Genomic DNA, 25,946 nt, shown 5'->3' on the forward strand with positions numbered 1-25,946 from the left:
TTAAGCGAAGCCTTGTTTGCAGTAGTTGACTCAGACCGTAACACTTCTCTTGCTTTTGGAAATTATTAGGATTCTTGCACTGAAGATGTTCGACTGCCTCACAGTGCAATAGCCCAAGATCATATGAACATACATCTGTGGCTAAGGTGTCGTACGATGTTAGTGTCTGCACTAGTAACACACATACATGGTGTTGGTGATATGGAAGGTATTACTGTTTTTTGTTTTAGACTTTTAGAGTATAATAGACAAGTGAGCCTATTCAAACTCAATTTTTATTCACAAATAAAAATATTAACATTAATTCCTGGGATTTATTATCACTGAGCAATTATTTGCATGTAATTCATCCAAGGCAGCAAGGAAAATGTTTTTCTGAGTATAATCTCTCCCCATAGCATATAAACAGAAAACATTATGCTAATGTTCATTTAATGATTATTACCTTTTGATAAATCACTTGTGCAACAAAAAGTTTCAAATGTTCTAGTATATTTAAGCTAAATAGGTTTGCTTCTTTTAAAAAAGCTAATTGCTGCTACTTATTCTATTTTTTAAAACCTTAGATACTTTTTTCACCTTTTATATCTCCTATAAATGAAAACATTGTGTTCCAGATTCTTTTACTTCTAAGAATTTAAGTGAGATACTACAGAATATATTTACTGCAGTTTGATTACAAATAAAAATATTTTTCTTTCCTTAGTCCTATAAACTTAATATAAACTCTGAAGCTGACTCAAGTATCAAAATTCTAAAGTATAGGTCTGTAGCCAAACTTTGGTCTTAATTTCTCCTGAACAGTTCCTGTGAAGGCGGTTACTATTTGGAGTGATAACTAAAATCAGATGTTTGAATATGTAGAGGTATGGATGAGGAAGACATCTGATTTGCAAAATTCTAATTACTTGTGCTGATGGCTTGCACATAAAGGACACATCTGGATGAATTTACAGTATTAACAGTTTAAAAACACATCTTTTTCTTTGTTTTGAGAGCAAATGTGATGCAATGTAACAGTAAAAGTGGAATCTATAATGTCTGATTTTCAGTAATATTTTTTGAATGGAAGTGACTTTTTAAAAATGGAAGAAGAAGATACTGTAAAATTATTTCTATTGTATTTTCACTGTTCATATACTTCCTGCTTTTAGAAAATGGTATGGTGGAACACAGAACTCTGATAAGAGAAGTAATACTAGAGGCAGAAACCTTTGGTGATATTGAGACTCAGGCTGATATGATGGTGCAAGCTGCTATTCTTGACCTGCAAGAAAGACATCCTGTGGCAGGAATTAAACAACTTCTGCAGGTTTGAACACAACAGAGGAACTGTTTTTGCTTTTGTTTCTTACATCTCTGTGTAGAGTAAGAACAGCTGATGCCAGTATTAAATAAGCTTGAAATGTTGCCCCTAAAGTAAATTGTTTTCACTTTGTGTGATTTGTCCTTATAAAGAGACAGCAAAAGCAGTAACTACTTCGGTTTGTGTTATCTATGTTCAAACAGAATATCATCAGTTTACTCCAAGAGGAGACATTCATTTCCCCTCCAGCTTCTTTGACCCTTGTGAAAAGTATGCTTCTGCTGGCAGACATATTAGTGCAGCAAACAGAAGAGGACACAGAACATCACTCTTCCACAGTGGAACCATTAAACTTACTAATTTTGGCACATGAACTTACTGTTAAAGCAGTGAGTATTTGTTGGTGAAATCTGTAAGAGGACTACTATATAGTAACATACTATTTACTTACATTGTGGTTCAAAAATAGATATGCTCTTCTGCAATCTCTGCCCTTTTTTGATACAGTTTCTAAAGAAAAGCTTCAGCCAGATTCTTTTCTCATATTTCCTAATACAGTAGTTTAATCTATTGGAATATTCATTCCCCCAAATGATGAAGAATTATATAAATAACTTCAGACTTTTGGCCTTCCGCTTGTGAAACTTGCTAACCTTCAAAAGACTGACAGCTTGCAGCATGCCCCCATTGCAGCTTGCCCATTGCCCCCTTATTTCCATGAGTGAAAAGTCTGATTGGTCCACACTTGCAATGTAATTTTTTTCTCTTTTCTGGCCTTTGTTGGATGTCAGATTTCTTTTTAGAAGTGACAATTTCTTTCTAGTGATGGGGTTACTCAGGAATTCTATTCTTAATGGCTGCCCGATTTGAGGGAGTTTGCTTTTAGAAGTCAAGGCCTAATGCTAATAAATCTGATCAAGAGTTCACTGAAGTTGTTTCTTGTTCATTTGGTACCAAACTCAAAGAACTTTCCTCCTCTGCAAAGTGGACAATCACCAACTGAAGTGAAGGAGTTCAGGAGTATCAGGCTCTTTGCCAGTGCATTTTGAGGAGACACAGTAGAATACCAGGATTTTGTACGTGTCTAACTTACCTTTTCAAAATGCTATTTAATTTGCTTTATATAATTTAATTTTACAACACATACTTTTTTCATAGATTTTTCTGTATGGAGAACCAATTGAACAGCAGATAGAAGACATTACCCTTACTTGTCCAGTCCTACCTCCAAAAAATATCTACCTGCCACATATCAATTTGCTAGCCCAAGTCAAAATGAGAATCGGTAAGAAAAATGCAGTATGCTATTATTTTCATTTTTCCTTCATTTTCATTTATATTTTGTGTATCAGCAGATAAATTGATGTGTCAGAAGCAAATGTTGTAGTAAACCAATTGTTTTCATTATACAAAAAAAATATTTTTAAAGCCACCAGTAGATGCCTATTTGGCTCCATTTAATGTTTATCTGTATAAGCAAGGTACAATTCTTACAGCAATTATAATCAACAAAGGTTTAAAACATGACTTTGTTTATATATAAATGTTATAGCTTGGTGAAACTAATATGTACTTCAGTTTTTTGCGAGTGAACGTTAACAGTACTTTTCCAATTGCTAATAAAGCATTTATTCTGTGAAAACTTCCTGTGTATGTTCCATCTCTTTAGGAACAGTTATAATGGGAACTAAATAATGATATCAAAGCATATGAGGTGATAGTGATAATTCTCTAATAATCCTTTCCCAACGAAATAATAGTGACTCTTACTGTTGTTACCCTTTAAATAACATCTATCCAATGTAATTAACAATGTATGACTTTTCTTTATATGTAAACTTGGATATATGCTGGACAGTAGCAGAAGACAATCATTAAGATTGGTCTGAGATTTAAAAAAATATATCAAAATTGTTGGATCATTGTAGTTCTGTTAAAACAAAAATCTAATTTTGAAGGTCAAGGACTGACATAGTTAATATTAAAATAAAATATTAAAGTTGTCTCCATATCCCTTCTGCTAAACTTATTTTGGGGTATGTTTGAGTTAGTTATAATAGACTAAAATATCGCTATATGGTTTAGAGTGAGATAAGGTAGAATGATGTGTTTGGTTAGGAATGGTGTTAAGGCTATAAGCTAGTGCTCCTTTTTCCCCTGAAGGTAAGGGAGAAAATGCAGCTTGCTTTAGCTGCCTGTATGAAACATTGGAGACAATTTGTTAATCTGAACCCACTGTATTGTTTCAACACAATCATGTACTGTGTTGCTAATGATGTAATGCCAGTAGTCCTAGTTTATTTTGTTTAAATCTTTTCTTCAGCTGTATCTGCAAAGATGACTATACAAATATTTTAAATAAAAATGAATATTCAGTTTTAAAGTAGAGTGAACCATCAAAATCATTTCTATCTCATACTCTGTTGTGAGACAATGCTAGCATTTTGGTTCAGATCAGGAGTGTCTTTTCGAAGCAAATCTCCTGATCATCTCCACTCACTGCACTTTGGTTCACATTGTGGAGCAGCCTCAGAGCATGTGAGATTCCTTTTGTGGAAGGTGTGCTCCAGGAGCACACCAAATGCACCCCAGCCATTACTGTGTGTTTAGTCCTTAGGACTAGACTAGAGCTAGTCCCAAGTAAATGCTCTGAAATGCATGTAGTGTGGCTGTCAGGTCGTCAGCACCAGCTATTCTGCTCTAGAGATCCCCTCCTATTGTGCTTTACTGCTGATCAGTGTAGGCATGTACAGAATCACCCACAGTGATGTCCTTGTTTGGTCAGTTCCTACTGCTGAATCCACATATTTAGGAAGATCCTATAAGAATTGATGAATATTGCAGAGTACAGTCTGAAAGCTATGGGATTCATCAACAAAGCCTTTAGACATGGTTAGTACAAAAGGAATTTTGGAATTTGGAAAATGCTCAGAGGAGGTTCATGTTTTGCATATAACTGCCAGGTCAAGTAAAGCTGTGACTGGCTCACTGTCAATCCTTCCAGGTGGTTTGTGAAAGGTTTGGTTTGTGTCGTGTAACCTATGTTAGGATGGCTTAGGTAAGCCGCATTGACATCATACATACATTAGTGAAACTGCTTTATAGTTCCATATCTGTATCCATTAATCAGTTAGATGTTTGAGAATTGGATTGTAACAGCAAATATGTAACAACATTTGTTGTAAGGAACTCATTTCTTTTTGCATAACTTGGTTTTCTATTAAATGATTCACTAAGAACTTTTTTTTTTTTTTTAGGATGCACATTAGCTGAAAAAATAGCTTGTACATCTGAAAGAGAAGATCCACTGCAATGGCTACCTGCTCTCAAACATTTAGAATCAGCATTGGAGCTTTGCAGGGCATCTGCAACAAAAAAATTGGATATGGAAGCTGAACTTCTTTTTCAGATAGGTAAATAAAATCCTGTTCGCACATTATGATTGCCTTTTAAAGACAGTCTTATGCCTGTGGTCTATCTTAAAATAGAGATATTTTACTGTAAAAATAGAAGAAAATTGGATATTTCCCATCCTGTCTAACTGCTGATCTCTCTTCTGTATTTATATATGCCAGTATATACATACTATGTATGTATAGATCATGGTACATTATGCAAAAAATTATTTCAAAACTACAGTAGAACTTCTCCCAGCTCTATGTTATGAGAGATCAAAGGATATATCCAAGGAAGTTTAGGACACTGTAGGAAGCTAATTAGCTTCTTTGCATCAATATGAACTAAAGAAGATGAGAAACACATAAAGTATTTCTAAATGATTTGAGAGCTAATGAATTGCAGTGTTTGCTTGTATTTGGATTTTAGTGGTATTAGGAGTCATCATGATTTGAAATTTTGATTGTTTTAGCTGCTGTATGAAATAACTTGTTATACAAATGTTGTGCGTTACATTTAAAACAAACTGAAAAAAACTGTGCTTATCAACAAAAGAACAGATAATGCAATATGTAGTTCAACTTTCCTGGGGAAAAAACAGGCTTGGGTCTTCCAGAAAAAAGAAATCTTGTAAATCTGCTTTCTATATTTCTTTCTTAGGTAAGGTGGAGTGCCAGATAACTGAAGCAGGTAATAACAAGTCATGTCTAGCTGTTGAGAACCTCTTGGAAGCTATAAAAGTGAGCCAGCAACATGATCAAAACTTTGAGTAAGAAACTGTCATATAACTTAACATTTTTCATCACACATGAAAATATTTTTTTGACTTTTTCTCTGAGATTTGATGTGAGACTTCTGTTATGAAGCATCTTCTATGGTTTGGGAGATTTTTCTTCTATAACAGTATAGAAGAACTACTGCATACTCTCTTCTGTAAAATAAATGTTGAAAAGATTTAAATATATTTTTTACATTTAAATATATTTTTGAATAGACAAAGTTACAACTTTCAGTTTTATTTTCAAACTTGTACCCTCTCTGTCAACATCAGGAACAGATCAATTAATTAAACTGAGTTTTCAGTCATATTTTAGAAGACAAGCTGTGGCCTTCCAGATAATAGAAATCCAGGCTGAAAAGGTTAGCAGACAGAAACAGGCAGAAGAACAGAGGCAGAAGGAGCACAGGAAATGTCTTTGTAACAGATGTCAGGACAGTGACTGTGGCATTACTTCTCAGCACAGGAGGGGCCTAAAGAGCTGAACCAAACAAGCCAATAAATTCTGTCAATCAATTCTGATACACTGGACATTGGACCTTAGTTTTTTTGTCAGGGTTCGTTGTGATCTCTCAAATTTACAGGACAGCATACTGTGTGAAACAAACTTTATTTTTACAAGCTCACTAAGTAAAAAAACCCAAACAAACAAGTAAACAAGCAAACAAAGAGTTAATCCCTTCTCTGTAGACTAGCCTAAATTGTTAATTCTCTAGTTACTTAATTCACTACTTCACTGATTCGTTAACTTGATAATTTGTTAATATCGTGCATATATGAGCAAAATAGTTTCCTAACCAATGATGAGAATGCTCATCCCTCCTCCTCCACCATGATGTGGGCACCCCATGAATTGCACTGGGAAGCACAAGAGCTCAGCAGGCCAGCTGCTGGTGGATCTACTTCAGCTGCTGTTTGGGTGACATGACATATTTGTACCTTCCAGCTTGGAAGGTTGGTCTGTACCATCCCTATTGGTCGTTTCAGTTAGTGGGATTTACTTAATTCCAAACAGTTTCGGTCTTATCAGGTGTTAACAAGCAGTTACTTATAAAACTGCAAGGACAGCAGGCCTCAGTCTTTTTTGTCCTTGAATATCTGTCGTATGTGTTGCTCTTGCTTTAACCTAATGGCGCTGCTTCCAGCATACATCAGGCCTTAGCAGGAGCTGTCTGTTAGGCCCAAAGCCTGAGCTCCTCCCCAGTGAAGTGAACAGTCACAGGTTTTTTTTTAGTTTCTTGACCAGTCTCAATGAGAAGAATGTGCCTTGTCTGGTTACAGACAGTGTAAAGGCAGCAATTTGCCTTGATAGTTTGGGTATTCTGTTACTTTAGTTAAAGAACTAGAACTCTGAACACAGAAGCAGTAGCAGAGTCATAAACCTCTACAAGTGGTCAAGATGATGGATAGTATAGAACTGCACTGTGGTGATGTTTTCCAAGTTTATTTGCTACCCTCTTGATTTAATTTGCTACAGTCTTTCTAAAAGACTGTACAGCAACATTGATGTACCTTGGCTTTTTCTTTTAGAGGCCAGGGCTGAATTTCCAGATCACCTTTGTACGAGCTCTCAGATATCTATGGGTTTTTCTTAATTATAGTTGTTTCTTGATGTCTGACATCCATTTTTGTTAGCAAGACTAGGAAGTTAACTAAAATGTGGCCAGCTAAGTGTAGAACTCGTGATCTTGCTATTTAGCTTGCCTTCTTCTGAACTGTACTGCATTCTTTGATTCTAGTATTTTGCTCCACACAAATCATAGCTAAGCTGCAATTTATTGCACCATCTGAGCAGCAACTCTGCACTATATGACTCCATCCAGAAGAATGACTGCATGAACAAGATTTGTTGCTAAGACCAGGATAGCCACTTCCTATGAGAGAACTGGAGAAGTCTACAGAGCCAGGAAGAAGCTGGATGAAAAGACTGTAAGAAACCTGCAGAGAACAGGAACGTTGGAGAAGTTCTTCAGATACACAGATTTTGGCCTGGTTTATAAGACTGCTGGTACAAATGACCCAAAGGAGAAGGAAGCATAGGAGCAGAACAGGAATTGATGAGGACAGTCCATCTGACGATGTAGAGTTTCTGGTGCAGAACTCCAAGCTGAGAAAGTAGTTGTGTTCATGAGTTCCTCAGCTGAGCCCAATGAGGAAATGAAAGACTGTTTTGGTAACCTGGTGTATTTTTGCTGATTCTTGGAAGAGAGAAGAACTTTATCATGGTTTAATTGAAGACCTGTGTCCAGATTCAACCATCTTTGTTTCAGGAAAGCTGACAATGGATATATGCTTTAACATAAAAAAAGGCAGAGGAACCCATAGAGATTCTGTACAGAAAGATCGCTTCACTTGGCAAAACTACAATTTGTTTACTGAATGTTTGCCATTTGTTTACTGAATATTTGCTGCACATAATGCAAATTATATTTGGCATAATCTTAAATCATTGTGTTGTTAAGCATGCCATAAGGATGTTTTAGACTCACTAAGACTTAAAAACAGGATCACATGGCTTTCTGAAAGATGATACAGTTTAAGTAGATGACGTGGGCTGGATGAATGATTTATTTGGTGAGGCTGTTTGGCTAGTCTTATACAGGAGTCAGACTATATCATCGTAATGCTTACTCTGATAGCAAGATTTACTATCTGCGTGCTGTTTCTTGCAGGTTAATAAGAAGATCGTACCTTGAAATAGCACTATTATGTTTGCATTTTGCCAAAAATAAAGAGGATTTGTCACAGACAGATGAGGTGGTGCCTTCCAAATCAAGGGTATGTTTTGTATCTTTTGGGTAGTGGCCTCTTCATATTCCTGTTAGAATACTGTGCACCTTGCCATGCTATACCTTACTGTGACTTATAAATCATACTGGTAATGAAAGTCCTACTAGAAAAATCACACAAAGAGATCATGTAGTACAGCAGTAGAATTTTATCTTGTTTGATGTGATTTCGCATGTTTATTGCTTTGAACGATATCTACAATAACATTTAAAATATTTTTCTATATAAAACAGGAAAAAGCCAGAACATTAACAGAGTGTTTTCCTTCCTGATCATGTGCTAATTTGCACATTGCAAAGAAAATATAACATTTTAACCTAGTTTTAAATAGTAATATTTATGCTTTACCAGATTTCAAATTTTCAATATTAACATGAGTGACACCATGAAAAATATAAAGGGCTATAACCACTTTAAGGTGGCTACAAGCATTAGATTCTGAACATAATGTGTAACATAAGAGAAAAAGAGGTAGTTAAGATTCCAGAAAATGGAAAGTTAGTCAAAAAACTGCTTACGGTGATAGGGGTAGTATGAGCAGCTCTAAGAAAATTCTAAAGTAGCCGCCAATTAGTATGCTCTGAGTTTTTTTTTATTTTTAATTTTAGCAATTAATCCATGGATTTACAAAATTGGTGCTGATTTTTACACCTTTTATTGTAACTAAAACAATAATTCTGCAATTCTGAGGACTTTGTACTATCATCAAAATATATTTTACCATAATACGTTTATGATACTAATTATCAACTGGTGTAAAATTTTAGACATCTTCTGAAGAACTCTTTTCTCCTGAGAAAGCACTGATACCAGAAGGCTACAAAGCACAGGCCTGGATTGCAGTAAGAGCAGCCACACAGGTTGGTGCAATATTTTGAAGAGATGATTTTTTTGGCTTTGATGTTATTTCATGCAGCTTGCACAAGCAATCAAGGCATCACAATACAAGAAAGACAAGAGCTAAGGTTCCCTGGCATTTCTGCCACGGGTCTCATTTGAAGATGTTAAAATGGACATTGTCTGAGTAGTGCATTTAATCTCTCTTGGACAGATCTGACTCTGTCTGCTTCTACTTTGATTCAATGCAAATATACCAGCACACTGCCTGATATGTGTGCGTACGTATTTGGCACGTGGGTAGACATCAGTAGCATCCAGGTGGGGATATCTGATTTGAAATCACTTGTGTAGTAATTAAGTTGTCAGCAGTAATGATTTATTTAAGTGTGATATGTACCATCTGTGAGAGAGAAATGGAATATTTTCCTTTCTTCCGTATTTTAAAATGTAGTATGTTGAGCAATTAATTTTTCATTGTTAGCTTGCTAGTACCAGATTTTAAAAACTGTATAAATGTTGCAGTGAACTAGTCCTGAATAAAACAAATATTATTTTTAGGTCAGTGAAGCTGTGCTTGCTTCTCAGCTATTAATTGGAAGAAAGAGCGTTAAAGAACACAGTGTGAGGGATACAGTGCAACAGAAAATCCCTGAATTTGCTTCCATGGATCTTCTTGCTTCATACAGAGATTTCTTATCTGGTATTCCTTTCTATCTAGTAATATTAGAACATGAAATAAGTAATAAACTACATATGCCATGGTAACCTAGTAATACGTTTAATATCTAACTTTCATTTATGAAAAACTTTGTCAAATATGGAAAGTAAAAGCAAAATCCTCTTGTTTTGCATAGCTGTACAAAGCATGAGCAGGTTATGCAATGTGCCTAATGGGTCTTTAAATATCAGCCTGTGCGTGTGGTTAATGGGTTAAGGAAAATTGCATCACTTGCATGCTGGGGTTCAGAATGAGAGAGAGAGAGAAAGTGAGAGAGATGGAAACAATGGACAAACTGCTGTCTTCCTAAAAACAGCTGAACCTTTGGCATGGCTCTCCCTAGACTTGCCGAATAGCTCTTGGTGTTCTGATCAGTCTCCACTGCTTTTTTTTTTTTTTTCCCAAACACTGTTTTAGAACAGAATTTTTCCCTAGTTATGTTAGTTTTTCCTTGGAGATTTTCAATTTTCCCTTTGATTTTGCAACGAAACGTTGGTGTTGAATAGCTTATGTATTCCCTCTCCCCGTCCCCCCCCACCAAACAAATCGCACCCGCATAATTATCTAAATTCTAAATCTATATTCTATCTAAATTCTAAACCTATATTCTAAAATCAGAGTCAGTATGATAAATATTTCTTACTGTTTTTCCAGTCCAATATATTATCATTTAGAGATACTTCCACTGTCTTTTTGGTAGAACTTTCCTTTGCCTAGTTTATTTCCAACTTCTGCATTTATTTTACAGCTAATGGAGTTGATGAAATGGAAGTTTTTGATGAAAAATAATTTCAGTGAAATTAAGAACTGGAGGATAATATTTTCCAGATGTTGTGTAAACACTAAGGCAGAATATCTATGTTTATTTTTAAAGCAGGAAACACTAATTTAGTGATAAAATTTTGGTTCAGTGGCTTAATTTCGGTTATCCCAAGTGACTGACAAATATTGAATTGCTCTGTCGGATAGTGGCTGGCAAAGTGGGGCAATGTCTGCTTCCTGCACAGTGTTTAAACATACGTGTTTTGAGTGGCTTATGAAAACAAGTGTTGTATGCTAAGACCTTCCATCAGTCTGATTGTCTTTGTACCAGCTCCGTTTGCTCATAATTACAGTTCATTTTTTTCTTTTAGTAAATGCTGCAGGTGTTTCTCCTGATAGTTCTGTTATGCAGTACAAAGAAGAATAGAAAATATAAAACAGCAATAGTAGGCCAAAACAGATAAAGGTGAATTGAAATGGAAATGATCAGAACAGCATGCTAAATATTTTGTGTAAAGCCATTACTGAAAGACATCGTTTAAGTTTCATGTCTAAGCAATGTGGCCATTTTAAGTAAATTCTCTTTTCACAATTGACAATGAAATATCAGGAATAATATATTTTATAGAAGCATGCATAATTATTTTCTATAAGTTTACTATTAAGAATTACTGTAATATGATGTGTTTGTTCAATTTGGAGTGAGCACAGACCAGAGGAATTGTGTAGACTTTTAAGAAAGGAATATATTAAGACAGTGGAAGTTTTAGTGAATTAATTAGTGATATAGTGGTAATTGTACTGTTTTATATCTTCTTTTTTTGGAATAAGTACAACTTTCACGTAGCACCTCAAAAAGACTTTTTTAGTCTATAGTCAAGAGCACGTTTCATTCATACTGTGCTTAATATTTAAAAGGGACTGGATCAAGCTAACAATAAACATTTCACAGTACCTGACTCTTCTGAGTTCAGGTCAATGTAATTGAGATGTTCAGCTTTTGTAACTATGACTAATGACTCCCAATAATTTTTCCACTTAATAGATATGTGCTATGGAACAATGTATAGAAATCATGGTTTTATATTTAAATTCAGGAATGGTTTAGTATATTGCTAAAATACTACCTGCAAGGATTCCTAAGTCCTATTCGCTAACTACTAAATACATACTCACTGCTCTAGCTTGCTTGTTGTTGCAAGTGTAATGTAACCTATTCCTTCTGAGTTGATTGGGAGGTGTCATCTGTGCTTGGATCCTTAGTTTCACAGTGGTGAGCTTTCCTGAGCCCTTACAAGACCTTTTTTGTCTTGACTTCGGTAGCAGAAATTCTTCCCCCTCATGCCCTCTGACTGATCCTTTTGATTTTTTCCTTGTTGAATGAGAATGCTGCCTGCTAAATTTCACAGTCAATTGATTTCTACTGAGTTTGTTTTAAAAAACAAAAAAAAGCTAAAACATCATGTTCCTCATCTTGAGTGTTCAGGATTGAAACAGGGAATGAGGGATCTGGTCTTTGCAAGCATTATTCTGGCAGAACTTTCACAGATTTTTGTTTAGGTTTCTGTCTGAAGATCACTTGCAGAATCAGGGTCCAGTTGTACAGGGAAGCACAGAAACCCATAGATAGTATAATTAATTTGGCCTTTAATGAATTCACTAAAAGAGAGGAGTGAGATAACATTGTGCTGTGGATTTGAGAAGACTATTAATCTGATTCAAAGTGAGTGTTAGATAACAAAGACCAGATAGAGAACTCAATTTATGTTAAATGGTTTATTTTAATTTAAAAAAATTAAAAATATTTTTAAATAGAACTAATCAAGATTTAGAGTCCTATTTCTAATGAGATTAAAGGCAGAACATGATGAAACAGATAGATGATTGTCCCCAAGAAACCCATTTTCCTCAGGGGATTCCAAATATCCAAAACTTTGCCAGTGACCCATCAATTCCAGGATGGAGCCTCAGAAGGCAACAGCAAAAATATATCATTGAGGAAGGGCTGTACGATGACATAATGGGATTTACATTTTCTTATACCCGTGCCACACTTAACGTAATGCTTTTAATTATTGCTCCTATTTTTCTCCAGTATCAAAAAGCATTGGTAGTGAGGATTAATAAAATGGCATTTGATTTGAGTTGGAATTTCTACTCCATGTTTTTGAGTGTTTGGATATTGTTCATGTAGAAATTCTACCTAACGCTATTAAAAAGATTTTCAGAGATTTCTGTTCTGTTTTACATGCAATAAATAAATAACAGCCATGATATTATTAGTGAATGTGGTTAATAAACTAAGTTTTGAACCATTTCATAAAAATTGGATACAGTAATGTGAAGCCTAATTGAGTTTTGAATGGTTGAAATAGTGCTTTATGACATTATCAAATATGCTCAACTGCCATTATATGTCCTTAGGTTGCATCTTTCTTTATGTTCTTTTTACTTTTTCTGGTATAATTTGTGGTTTAGATAGTATCAACATTCTAAAATAATTTTGAGCATTATATGGATGTTTAGCTTTTTAATAAGTTGCTGTATTGCATGTCAAATAAACCAGGAGATCCTATGGCCCTAAACGTGGAATTAGTTCATCTCTTGTAGGCTGAGTCCAAAGCAAAGAGTTGCATGATGCCAAGGGGAGCATAGGAGGTATTATTTGCAACAGGTCTTTTTCAGAGGGAGAATATCTCCTTCTGTCTTTTCCTTTATATATAGTCTTTTCCCTTTACTTTCTTGCTGGTGAAAAGTAGGGTGTGGCTATATAGGAACCTCCTGATTCCCAGTCCCTTTCTGGTTTCATGGGAAACGTAGGGACAGAGCACTGCAATTCACTTCTACATTTGCATGTCTCAGAGAGAGAGAAAAAAACCTGCTCTCTGCCCCCTTTAGCTTCCAAGGACAAGGCAGAATCTTGGCCATGATGTGAGAAATAATTTTTTTAAGGTGTTCAACTTAAGCAGAATAAAAAGGGTGTCATGGTCTTTAATAAAAACATTAGTGGGTTCAAAATTTGCATTTTTAGTTACAGATAGTCAATTCCAACACAATGTAGAAATATCTTTTGAATTATAACCATTCATTTGATATCCATTTTTGAACTGCTATTGGATTTGCAGATGGATATAACGTTGTCTCTAAAAGTCCCCCAGCATCAAAAAACAAGCACATCGTACCAAACAAGCAGGACCGAAGTGAAGGAACAGAATGTCTTGCCACCAAGGCCCATGAGAAGAAACAGACCATAACCTGGGTTCACTTGATTCGCTACCATGTTTATTTGAAAAGACTTTACAACACAAACCCTGTATTTGGTATGAATTTTTTTCTTCCTTTTAGAAAACTGACATAATTCAGCTACTGTTCTTGGGGGTCAAAAGTATCAGAGTTGAGCCCAGTATCTGAGATAATCTCATTCTGAGTTCCTTTAAATTGTGTAAATGGGAAGAAACTTCACTGAAATCCAAAAAGTGATGTCAGCTTGCAAGTCCTGTAAGTGAACACATCATTACCTTTCCCACAATTATTCATAAGCCTTAATGACACCACAAAAAGCATGCCTCAAAACTGAATTCCTATTATTATTTCTGTAGCCTTTTTTTCATGCATAAACGATATATATTTTTAATTCTAGACACCTCAGTCTTAAGTCACCTCAAAAATAAATCTATTCAGTTTGGGGGCCTGTTTGTGAGGAGAGGAATTGGCTCTCGTGTAAATGGAAAGGCTGAGTATTATTTGAATGTGTTCTGATTAAAGCCCCAAGTGTTAGGCAAATATTTGGTTTATTTCACTGCAAATTAAAGATGGTAATGGATGGTCCTGTTAAATAGAAATTAATTTCAGGGCCCTAATACTGCTCATGCGCATCTGAAGGCCAGCCATTGGATATACAGGTGATGACCTGATAGTCCAGAGTAGAACCCGTTTGTACGTTTGGGAGTTTGCTCTAGGCTTTAGGAGTAGCCTTTGCTATCCGGAGAGAAACTTAGCAGCTCTTAAAATGAACATTTCAGAAAGGGCTGGGTTTTTTTTCCTTGAAGCACCAAATGAAAGGGAAGTATTCACCACCGAGCTATAAGGACAGTAAGGTATCTACAGGTAGGTGTCAAAATGTGCTTAGGTGCCTCGCTGCAGTTACAGTCGACAGAGCCTAGAGAGTGCCTCAGCTATCAGCTGCTAGCTGGGTAAATCAGGGTAAGCTAAATGGCTCTCAGAGCCTCTCTGCGCTCTACTGGCTAAATATGTGTTTACTGTAGTGGGTACTTAGACATCTAGTGAACATACTGGTGCTTACATCTAGAAAGCTAAATTTAAGTCTGTTAACCTCACATCTACTCATCCCATTTTACACTACTTTTGTAATGTCTATATAGAACTTGTTTCATTATCTGGTTGAAAAATGATGATACATGAAAAATTATGATACAGATAACATACTCTAATATTTATTGGACCATCAGTGTAATTGTTGGAAATACATTTATTTGCTATTGAATCAACTTACATATTTTACCATATTTTTTAAATTTACAAATATCAAGTAGCTATAGAAAGTTTACTTCTAAATGACAGATGATAATGAAATAAAAGTAATCTCTTTTCAAAGCTTCCCTTAAATCAGGACCTGGATCATCTTCTGCAAGAGATGGACACTTTAGTCCTGTTTTTGACACAGAGATTGTTCTACGCATAGCAGAAATGCATGTCTTCCTTAAAAAACATTTGTTTGAATATTTAATGTGTTGTCTTGAGGATTTCCCAAAAGAGCTATGTTATATAGAAATGCCGCTTGGTAGTCCAACTGATTCTTCAAAGGTATTTATTATTATTGCTGTTGTTAATGATGATTCAAAAATATGTATTATATTTGCAAGTCATATCTGCATTCAGCTTCCTGCTACCTCAAATAGTGATATTTCTGAAAGTGCTATAGAAGAATGAAATTCATTACGCGCAGGACCAGTGCAAAATGCAAGTCCTGTGCAAGCAGTGAAGGACCTAAAGAATGCTGGCAAATTTGTGTTATTCATTCCCGCATAAATGATCTCTATCCAGTGCCCATTTTATTTAGACCCTAAAACATTAAGTGGAATGATATTTAAGACTTCATTAGCAGCTGAATAAGCTTGCCATGTTATCTGGTAAGATTGATGCTTTTAATCTTTTAGGTCTCCATGTTTCATACCAAATATGTCCTAATGTTTTATTTATGCTTTGTTTGTCTCTATATTATTAATTTGGTCTCTATATTATTAATTTGGTCTATAATAAATCGTGTTCTGAAACCTGGTTTTCAAAAAAATTATGATTTCTACTTTCTCTAAATTTGATGAAGCCCTTCTGTCTCAAATTTAATTAATGTTTAAAGACTGTCAAAAATTTTCACTGATTATCAGCTAATTAGAAAATCTTTTTTTTTTTTTTTTTTTTTCAAATCTCTGGCTAACAGTCTATTTGAGGTCTCAAATGAAAGTAGCTCATACTCAGACTATACTACTCACGGGAAGCTCAGATTGGAATTCTGGAGTCTATGCTGACCATAGCATATATATTTAATATTGGATCTTGAAGATCTTTGAAGATTCAATATAAACATAATTTTTTGCCAGTTTTCCTATCCCACTTCTCACATTAATAATTACCTTAATACTAAAAAAAAAAAAAAGACAGGATATTCTTTATGGTTTCCTTTTTAGCTATTATGTTCAGTGTTAGAGGGAGAAAGGGGAGCGTTGAGGGGTGAGGATTTGTTATCTTGCCAAAATGAGTGAAGCTACTTTTGTGAAAGTAGCTCTTCTAGAGTTGGTGAACTTTCTGCGGCATTGGACAGCATATCATTACTCATTTCCCAACAAAGAGCTGACTGTGGCACTGAATAAATTGTAAATATATGGTATGTGACATTTATAATAGCCATAGTATATCAAAAATTATTTTACTCTGTCTGCTCTTCTTTTGACACAATTAGTATTACACCATCCTTGAATAATAAGCTTCAGAGCTCACTGTCATGTTCGTGACAGGTGCAGGCTGCATAATCATGTGTTAGCTTCACTGTTGTAGACAGCTAACAAGCCTAAAGCTCTTACTTTTCTTATCAATTCAAAGCTTCGCTGATTTTTATCACAACATTTTTAGAAGTTTCAACTATGCAGTGGGCTGTATAAGTTATTTTAAAAAATGTTACTGTAATTTGATACTGGGATCTTTTAAAAGTACAAATACAATTTTTGAAAGGATCATTTTTAGTGACGAGATCGTTTCACGCGTTTGTAACTCTCTTTTCAACTCCTGAAATTTTTTCAGCTCTACCGAATGAATAATCCAAACAAATTACATGAAAATTAAGAAGGTTATAATTAAAATTGTGTGCCCTTTTTCATTTTTTCATAGTTTTTTTTTATTCCACACCATGATAGTATGCAGGATGGAAATACTTAAATAAGACAGTAGTTTATTGTTTACAGGATTTTGAGAAAGTTGAATAGATAAATATTTATGCATGTAATTCAGCAACCCTCCAGTTTGACAAGAGAAGTTGTAATATTCTTTGTCAAAAAGATTCAATAACAAAAATAACAAAATGGAAATAACAAACGATGCAGTTCCATGAAGAACAAAATACACCACACATGATTTAGGAAGAAATGCATAGCATAAATGGATTTTTGAGAGTTCTAATTAAGGGGCATGGCATAGATTAGATCGTTCCCACCTCCGTATATGCATCTTATCATAGTTTTGTTGACTCTCCATGTTAGCAGGATTGTGGGTGATGTAGTCTCTACTGCCACAGCTAACGTCCAAGATCCTGAATATAGAGGAACCTTGTATATGGTGGGTGATCCATGCACAGTCTCTCCAGGAGGTATGGCCACTGTGATCACTGCCTCAGTGCTTAGGGTCTATGTGGCACAGACCATTGCTACTTAATTGTCCCATGACACATGCAAGGTACATCTGTGTGCCCAAATGCGTGACTTCAGCACCCCTCACCTTTGCCTTCCCTTCCGCTATATTGCGATGTGGGATGGGACCTGGTTTTATGGGGTAAGATTATGTCACTTTGAAAGGTCCTCAAGGCTTTTTTCAGTTATGAACACCCAAAATCAAAAAAGGGACTAACTCCCCAAGCAGTTTTTTCAGCGTTCACATTTTGGGATCAATGATCTTTTCATATAGCTTTGGTGTTCCCCAAAATGTCACTGTTTGGCCTCCTAAATTCTTTGCAGATCTGCATAATGCTTTTACAAAGTAGAAATGGCATAGCCCTGTTCAGCCTGTAGATCAAATATTTTACAATTTTAAAAAGGACAAAATTTCATGACATGGTTAACAGTACTCTTTTGATTGCTTCCCTGGTCCATGATGACAAAACAGTAGCAATTTGATGAATGGCCTGCTACTGTTCCTTATATATTTTAGTAAATATGACATAGGATGAATCTTCACAAATTAACAGACTGAATTTTACTTGGGTAAAACTTTGCAGTTTTACAGCTAATGAGAAAGCAAATAGGTAAACATATAAATAAAACATAATTTTAGCATTCAAGTTACTATTTTAATTATCAATATGTATGGAACTTTGTGAATTTTGTGAACATGTGAACTTTGAAAAGCCTTTACTTGGTAAAATGGACACCTTTTAAAAGAAGCATATTTTTGGGCAGGAATGAAAGTCATACTGATTCTAATAGACAATAGATTATTATGAACAAATGCATGTTACACAAGCAAAAACTTAAAATCTAAAATTTTCTTTTGTGTTTCAGATGTCCCATGAAAGTACTGGAATTTCACCAAAGTCTTCATGTGTGAGAATAGCTAGTCCCATTCCTGTCATCACAGAAGCAGACGGTCAGACTGAGAGTAGGGCAGCAAATGCTTCAAATAAGGAGCTTAGCATTCAGTGGTACATTCCTCCTCTGGCAAAGCCATCAGATGATACAGAAGCTAAGGTATAACTACACCAAAGCCATTCCTTACGCATTGGAACAAATTAAGTCTGATTTCCAATGAATATTTGTGTCATGACTGATCAGTTTTTTCATTGAATTATAAATATGGCAATTGGCAAGCTGGACAGCAGGGGCTATATATATATATATATATATATATATATATATATATATATATATATACTCTGCCACAAAACTGCTAGGCAAGACTAACAAAATGCCCTGCTGGTTGTTTGTTGACAGACCAGAGAAAGAGTTTGGAGACTCTTTACATCCTCCAGGCCATATTTTATTCAGTCCTGTTGCAGAAACTAGTTATCTTTAAGATCTCCACTCTGTTCAATTTGGTTAAAGCTGACTGAGATGTTCAAACAGAACTGCAGGGGGAGGCTGGCAGAGAAGCAAAGGTACACCTCTCCAGAAGAAATGGGATTTTATGAACCTCATTTCCCTAAGAAATTAGGCTAAAAATGAAAAATGAGGGGAATTGGAGGGTTGCAGAAAAGACTGAGAGATGGAATTTGTTTCAGTTTTATTTTAAACAAGGGAACTGCACGTAGGTACAATTTCTGATACTGCAATAGAAATCCACGGTCTCCAAACATTTTGGCCTAGCAGATCAGTGTCAAAATTTCTACTAGGCCTCATTCATCTCTATTAGTAAGCTATTATTGAAAGCTCTGTGAAGTTAGTGCAAATAATGTAAGATTCAATATAGTTTTGCAGGTCACTTCAGCATAACCTTACAGGTCAGCAGCGATCCACTGTTGAAAACAACTGATACGTTAGTAATGCCGTATTCTTGACTTTCTCCAAGTAGTCAAAATATTCAGCTACCACTAAGCAGCATATTTTCAGTCATTAAAACAAATTAATTCAGTGAGATATAAGAACATCCTAGTTCATCTTTATGTGCTCTTATATTGATACTGCTTTATTAGACCGGTGAATTATGTGCACTCCATGGATTTAAACATGGTATGATGACACACATGCCCAAGGTCATATAGGAAATATAAGTAATAGTATATCCCCTTTTGCAAATTCAATAAAAGCCTGCCTGAAGTTGGAACTCTGGGGATGAATGTAAGTGGGATTGATTGACCAAGATCAGGACAAGACTGGGATTTTGATGGTGACTGCATAGGGTAATAACTTTTTCAAACCCATATAAATTATATGTGTAATTAAATTGTTGTAACACCTATAAAAACTTAGTATAATACAAATTCATAGGAACCCCCACTCTCCTCCTTTTCCGAAAGCCAGTTACCAGAGTCTACAGCAGTACACCAAATTCGATATTATAATCTAGTATGACTCAGATACCTCAGGTGTACTGTAGCATACTACATTATAGCTTACATAATCCATCTCTTTTCAGGTTTTGCTGCTTTATGCTTATAACACAAAGCCTGTCAAGATTAGCAACATCAAGATTTTCAGTTCAGTGTCTATATTTTCAGGCCACTTGTGGATCCCACTGGCTAGGTAAGTAATCACTAACTTTGCCCTGTTATTTCATGCTATATTAAAGATCAGTCAACCATTTAGGATGAGAGAAAATAAAATACAAAATATCAAAGAGCTGTAAGTCTTAAAAAGCATTCATTTTAGCATTTCAGAGATTTTTCACTAGGAAGACTATAACAGATGTTGTACACAGCATTAAACATCCAAACATATGCCTTTTCAGTACGTTAGCATTTTGTTTTTGTTTCTTGAAGAATTGAGTAACACATGCTAGTTATATTACACTGGCATAGCAATATAAGAAAATGCTAGCAAATCTAAGAAGCAGTCACAGCAGTTATTCTTGTTCTCTCTTTGGTTCAGCTACTACTGTTTGGAGCCTGCAAGAATTTTTCTCAATTGTAGCCCCAGACTCAACCCTTCTTTCTACATCTTATGGTGTTTTTCATGACTTCTTCCCAGCCTGGAGGGAATTCTAGCCCCAATTTTTGGAACTGCTGAGCAGGTGGAGAGGAAGGAATAACAGGCCAAAAATAACTGCAGCTCCTGCTACCCAGCTTGTCAGCCTTTTTTTACAGTGACATACTTAAAATACTGCTTCTTACCATTTTTTAATGCAAAAAGCCAAAGCATTCCATATTTCCCCTTTCTTTAATGAGAAACTTTTTTTTTTTTTGGTAAAATTATGCAGTCAGTCTTGAAATGAAAGAAAATCTAGAAGTTAGACAAATAAGTAATAGAAGGTCAGTGTAATTACAACTTGGAAACAACAAATATTGTTCTTCTATAACAGCAATAACAAACAACCTTGTCTTCTTTCAGAATTATTTCTTTACAGGAGGAATTATCTAATCTGAAGCAGCAAGTTGAAATTTTGATGCAAAGTTCTAAAAGTGTGTCTTCAGTCTCAGAAACTGCAAGTTTTCCTAAACAAAGTGAAACCCTGAAAATGATTCCTTCAACAAAAGCCAAAATGAATATTGCAAAAGTGCATCTTGATGGAAAAACAGAAGTAAGTGAGAACAGTTCTGCCCTTAAATATGTCTGATTGATAGTCTTTTATTTCAGATTTCTATTTTGGGGGAATGAATGACATGTAACTTGGCAGACATAAAAATTAGACTTCCCTCACCTGCTTTTAAGCAATGTTGAAATATTTTCACTTTTCATTTAATATTTAATTTTTTTCTTTTCCTGATATATTTCTTGATACTTTACAAAAATTGCCTTGAAAGTAAAGGCCACATTTTCAGGTGCATAAATTTGAAAATCAACGCCTAATTTATAGCAATCTACATCTGAAAATACTTGGCAGTGTTAAACTGTCATGGTGCCAAATCAGGCCAAAACTCCTCCTTAAAAAACAGTTATAAATCATCAGTGCAAAACGGGCAGTGATGGTTTTTGAAATAAGAACCTTCTAATAACACTATTTGGAAGGAGTAAAACTGGCAATGAATTTATTTTCATTTTCTCTAGGCCACCTTCCTCTTTTCTTTTTATTAGTGAGGCTGAATATGGTCCACAACCAAATAACTCCCCCCTTTCCCCCCATCACACACAAAAGAGGTAATTTCAGAATTTGCCATGTGGTCTCTTTGAGATAATGTCAATGCAATAGAATGTTGCCACAGCATAACTGCTGCTTGATAAATGCCAAGGCAAAATAGACGTTTATTCTCAAAGTGGGAGACATTTATCATGTGACAGGATTCTCTTTATATCTATTATATGAGATGATTAATGATGTAGAGGCTGTCATTTTGCCTGGATGGATGCTGTGAAACAGTAACAATTGCTCACTGTGCTGTTATTGAGAAGCTGCATTTTGACCGTCTTGGAGAACAAATGATGTTTTGGCCAATCGCAGCATACAGTGCTTTCAGGCGGGTAGACACGGCTGTCCTTTAGTGAGTACTTCTGATTACCTGAAGGTTTTGGCTCATTAATGTATGTCAGTAATTGGCGAGCCAACGTTTAGAATATGAAGATTAACATTCCATGTATTATACATGTATAAATACCATCCTGTCAGACTGTTTGTTTATAATGTCTTCAATAAATATGTAGAAAAAGTGTGCTCATTGGAGTTAATTCCTGACCCAGGACAATTTTGCTTCAGTAAAAACCGCAAGGTTTGGGCACTTGAGTTCATATAGACAACTATTTGTGTTGCTAAATTTATGTTCATCAGCTAAGGGTTACCTCCTGATGAATTCAGCCAGGATAACCTAATACTTGAATGCTCTGAAAAGTTTTGTAAAACCAAACCATCTGATAGTTTATCACAGATTAATGGTAAAGCATTAGTTTTCTTGTTTTATACCATTAGGAAATGGCTAAAAGGTGTTTGTCTGAAGTAAAAGCACTGCTCTCTGTTGTTCCAGCTCTATCATTGCCATTAACTGAGGTATGCTATTCTCATTAATAGTAAAAATCTGTTTTTCTAAAATAAAATAATTGTTCGGTCAAACTGAAATATGGATTATACCACTAATTATCTTCCCAGTTTTTTCCCATATATTGTTGGGCTTTCTGCTAGATAGCTTTACAAATAAAATACAAATGTACATGATTACAAACTGTGCACATCTACACTGTTAGTTAGAATCACCTTCTTATACATACAAAAACATACTAAAAAGTGAATCACACTCACAGTGGATTCATCTGATTTATCCACTATTTGATCATTGTTTATGCAGACTCCATTGAATTTCTTTTACTCCAGAATGCAACTGCCAAATGCAAATTACATCCATCCCTGTGTCTTTGCAGTTATTCAGGCTTTCCTTCTATTTTCTTTAGCTTTCTCTGCCTTGCCCATGACATGTCCTCAGAGATGGCATGCTATTTTTTTGTCCATGCTGTTGTGTTGATTTTGTTACCTATTTGTAGTCATCATTCAGTTTTCCCAAATGATGATCACAGATTAAGTTTCTGTGTTATTAAATGAAAGTAGGTCTTAACATATAAACAGGGCAAGGTCTTTAGAAGACAAAAGGTTATAATAAAGTCTTGCAAATTGATTACTACAGTGGTTGGAATGACTGTGTTCCTCTTGTTTGCGTGATGCAAACTTGCCAATGCCAGCGCTATGCAAGAGCGGACCGTGGGAGCTGGCCCACAGCGGGCAGCAGCACTGCTCAGTGTGCTCAGCCAGCCCAGGGGGATCAGGAGAGGATCACAGCTGCTGGAGCTCTGGTTCAAATAAGAAATGCCAAGGAAGATTTTAGAATCCACTGTAACGTATGAGCCCCCTACTAATCCTCAAATTTATTTCCTATAATTGTTCACATTATAATGATAAATGGATAAGGCATTCAATGTGCTCCTCATTCCAGTCCAGTAGCTCTCCTTTACCAAAGGAGAATCCTGAATTTTATCTGGGAACAGTTTGGCTAGTGGCCTAATAGAAAAGAGAGAATCTAAAATGGTGTCCTAGAGATCTGACAGTCGGGTACCTAGGAGTTCTCTACTTCCCTTTTATACATATGGCACCATCTTTGTTACCCCTTGTTGTCCATCCTAAAGGTCTCTCCTAAATGACTCCCAGACCTTCACATCACCCAATCCAATGATATCACTGCATCAAAATATATACATATTTGTTCTGTGAAGCTATACTTCCTACAGTCCCACTGAGATATATGCAGTGGTAGATCCAGACAACAGATGCCTAGGGAAAGGTACGGCCAAGCTTCCATAGAATCACCTGGACCTCCTGGGCCTGTTTTAAATTCTCCTGAACCCCCTCTTCTCTTCGTCTACTTCTCTTTGTGAATCTAAGATGTAAGTGAGGAAGCAGATTTAGCAGTTTCTCTCCAGTAAGAAAATGATGTTAACTGCTCTATTTTACGCAATTTTCATGCCAAAACAAGCTAAAATGTCGCAGCAGGTGGAACAACTGACTTTTCATCACAAAGTTTCAGGCAGAGACTTCAAGACGAATTCTGTTAGGTTTGGGAGAATTGGTTGAGCAGGTGAAGCCTAATTCTTCAAGATGCTGAGTATCTTCATACTTCTCTGAAGCTCACAGAAGTTGTAGAGTGCTCAGCGCTTCTTTAGGTATACATTTCGAAGCAGAGTTTCCAAACTTTCAAATAAACTGAGTGTATGCATTACACAGTCTTCCTGGCTAGAGGTGGAAAGCTCAGTGGGGGATTATGCTTTAGGTAGTACATTCCCTTTGGTTTCAAGCTGCGGGAGAAGGCAGCAAAATACAGTGTTATAAATTTGTTTATGTGTAGTTTTACATCAGTTTTCCACACCATATGCTTTTTGCTCCTGGTCTTGTTTTGAATTAATTGGACAAAGTCAGTTCTAATTTGAGGTATTTCTTTTCTCATTCTCTGAGCTATCACACTTCAACTGCTGTCTTGTATCCAGTTTCTCTTTTATGGTTCCTTTTTTTTCTGTTCATTTGTCTTACAGTACTTTTGCTTCAGCACTGAGTTATATTTTAAGTGGAAAAAATGCATTTTCATTGAATTATTTATTTCAAATTATTTGGCTGTTTTAAGAATAAAAATTGATCAGCCAGCTTGTTTTAGAGTTTTATATTTAATGCTTAGCTATATTCTTGGGGGACATAATAAGGCATAGTACTTAGGAATTCCATTTTTAAATGATAAAAGTAAATTTCTAAATAAAATGCATTAAAAATTAACCTCCCTAGATAGCTCTGTTCCAATACTTCTCTTCCTCCAAAGTTATTTCTTGTTAATACCTAAACCATTTTTTGTCGCAAGTTCAGCTGATTAGTTCTTCTCCTTGTCTGATGGACATAGAAAACAATTTATCATTGCCCTCTGTTTCACCTTTTAGAGCTAGCTCAAATCTTTCAATCTTTCATCTTAGGAAAAACTTTCCAAATTTCTAATCATTCTTTCTGCTCTCTTTTGGTATCTTCACTTTACCTATAGCTGATCAGCAGAAACTTTGTGAGCAGGATTCTTCACAGAAATTTCCTCCCCTTAATCCTAGTCTATAAATTTAGTGCAAGAGATTTCATTATCTACAATTTTAAATTGAGGCAATGAGTATTTGTTACTTATTCTTTAGTTGTAGGTCAAAAATCTGGTTTGAAATAACAGGCAGCACATTTTATACAGAGATATTTGTATATTGTATATATGTACTTTTTGGTACCTATCAGCTTAATAAAATTATTCATTTGGTAATTTTTTCCCTGTTTTTTCAGGTCCCATTTGATGTTACTTTGCAATCAATAGCAGATTTGGAAAGCATGTTTGATCCTGCCAGTGGATGTGTAATAACTGAAGAAAGTCTTTTCAATTGGCTCACATCTCTGCTTCAGTAAATTCTACTTTTGCAGTAACTTAATCAGCTGCTGAATGCCACAGAGTTAGGCTTAAGTTCTGGAGTTAGTGAAACAATAGAAAGTTTGCCACTGACTCCATTAATCACACCAGGATTTAGCTGCTAATGTGCTTTATCATTTTCATGTTATTTAAAATTATTTAAAAATTAATAATTGTTAAAATTAAAATACAATTTTAGGAATTAAATGTTTTAACAGTACTTTTGTAATACAAAAATTAAAAATTTGATTTATTCAGTCAAATAGAAGTAAGTGAGTCTGCAATTTGTTGGGGGTTCTTTAGCTCTTCAAAAATTTCTTATTGATTAGAAAAGGTGAGTAAGATTGTAGCCTCCTAGTATTCAATTAAAACAGAATCACAGAATCACAGAATCACTGAGGTTGGAAGGGACCTCTGGAGATCATCTAGTCCAACCCCCCTGCTCAAGCAGGGTCACCTAGAGCACATTGCACAGGATTGCATCCAGGCGGCTTTTGAATATCTCTAGAGAAGCAGACTCCACCACCTCTCGGGGCAACCTGTTCCAGTGCTCTGTCACCCTCACAGTGAAAAAGTTTTTCCTCATGTT

General features: G+C 35.5%; 1 protein-coding gene across 1 annotated transcript in view; it reads left to right on the top strand.

Moving 5' to 3' along the window:
- CFAP54 (cilia and flagella associated protein 54) overlaps window positions 1-25,356 on the top strand; it is a 144,703-nt gene extending 119,347 nt beyond the window's left edge. The window contains exons 55-70 of the mRNA XM_026066074.1: window positions 70-208; window positions 1,155-1,312; window positions 1,510-1,695; window positions 2,465-2,591; window positions 4,564-4,719; window positions 5,363-5,471; window positions 8,153-8,258; window positions 9,038-9,130; window positions 9,669-9,810; window positions 13,716-13,910; window positions 15,206-15,414; window positions 18,375-18,560; window positions 19,945-20,051; window positions 20,856-21,045; window positions 22,366-22,443; window positions 25,237-25,356. Coding sequence (XP_025921859.1) covers window positions 70-208; window positions 1,155-1,312; window positions 1,510-1,695; window positions 2,465-2,591; window positions 4,564-4,719; window positions 5,363-5,471; window positions 8,153-8,258; window positions 9,038-9,130; window positions 9,669-9,810; window positions 13,716-13,910; window positions 15,206-15,414; window positions 18,375-18,560; window positions 19,945-20,051; window positions 20,856-21,045; window positions 22,366-22,443; window positions 25,237-25,356 — 2,301 coding nt within the window. The remainder of the gene's footprint in view (window positions 1-69; window positions 209-1,154; window positions 1,313-1,509; window positions 1,696-2,464; window positions 2,592-4,563; window positions 4,720-5,362; window positions 5,472-8,152; window positions 8,259-9,037; window positions 9,131-9,668; window positions 9,811-13,715; window positions 13,911-15,205; window positions 15,415-18,374; window positions 18,561-19,944; window positions 20,052-20,855; window positions 21,046-22,365; window positions 22,444-25,236) is intronic.
- Window positions 25,357-25,946: the final 590 nt, after the last annotated feature.

This window comes from Apteryx rowi, unplaced genomic scaffold, assembly GCF_003343035.1.
Source record: "Apteryx rowi isolate R43461 unplaced genomic scaffold, aptRow1 scaffold_237, whole genome shotgun sequence".
NCBI classification, from domain to species: domain Eukaryota; kingdom Metazoa; phylum Chordata; class Aves; order Apterygiformes; family Apterygidae; genus Apteryx; species Apteryx rowi.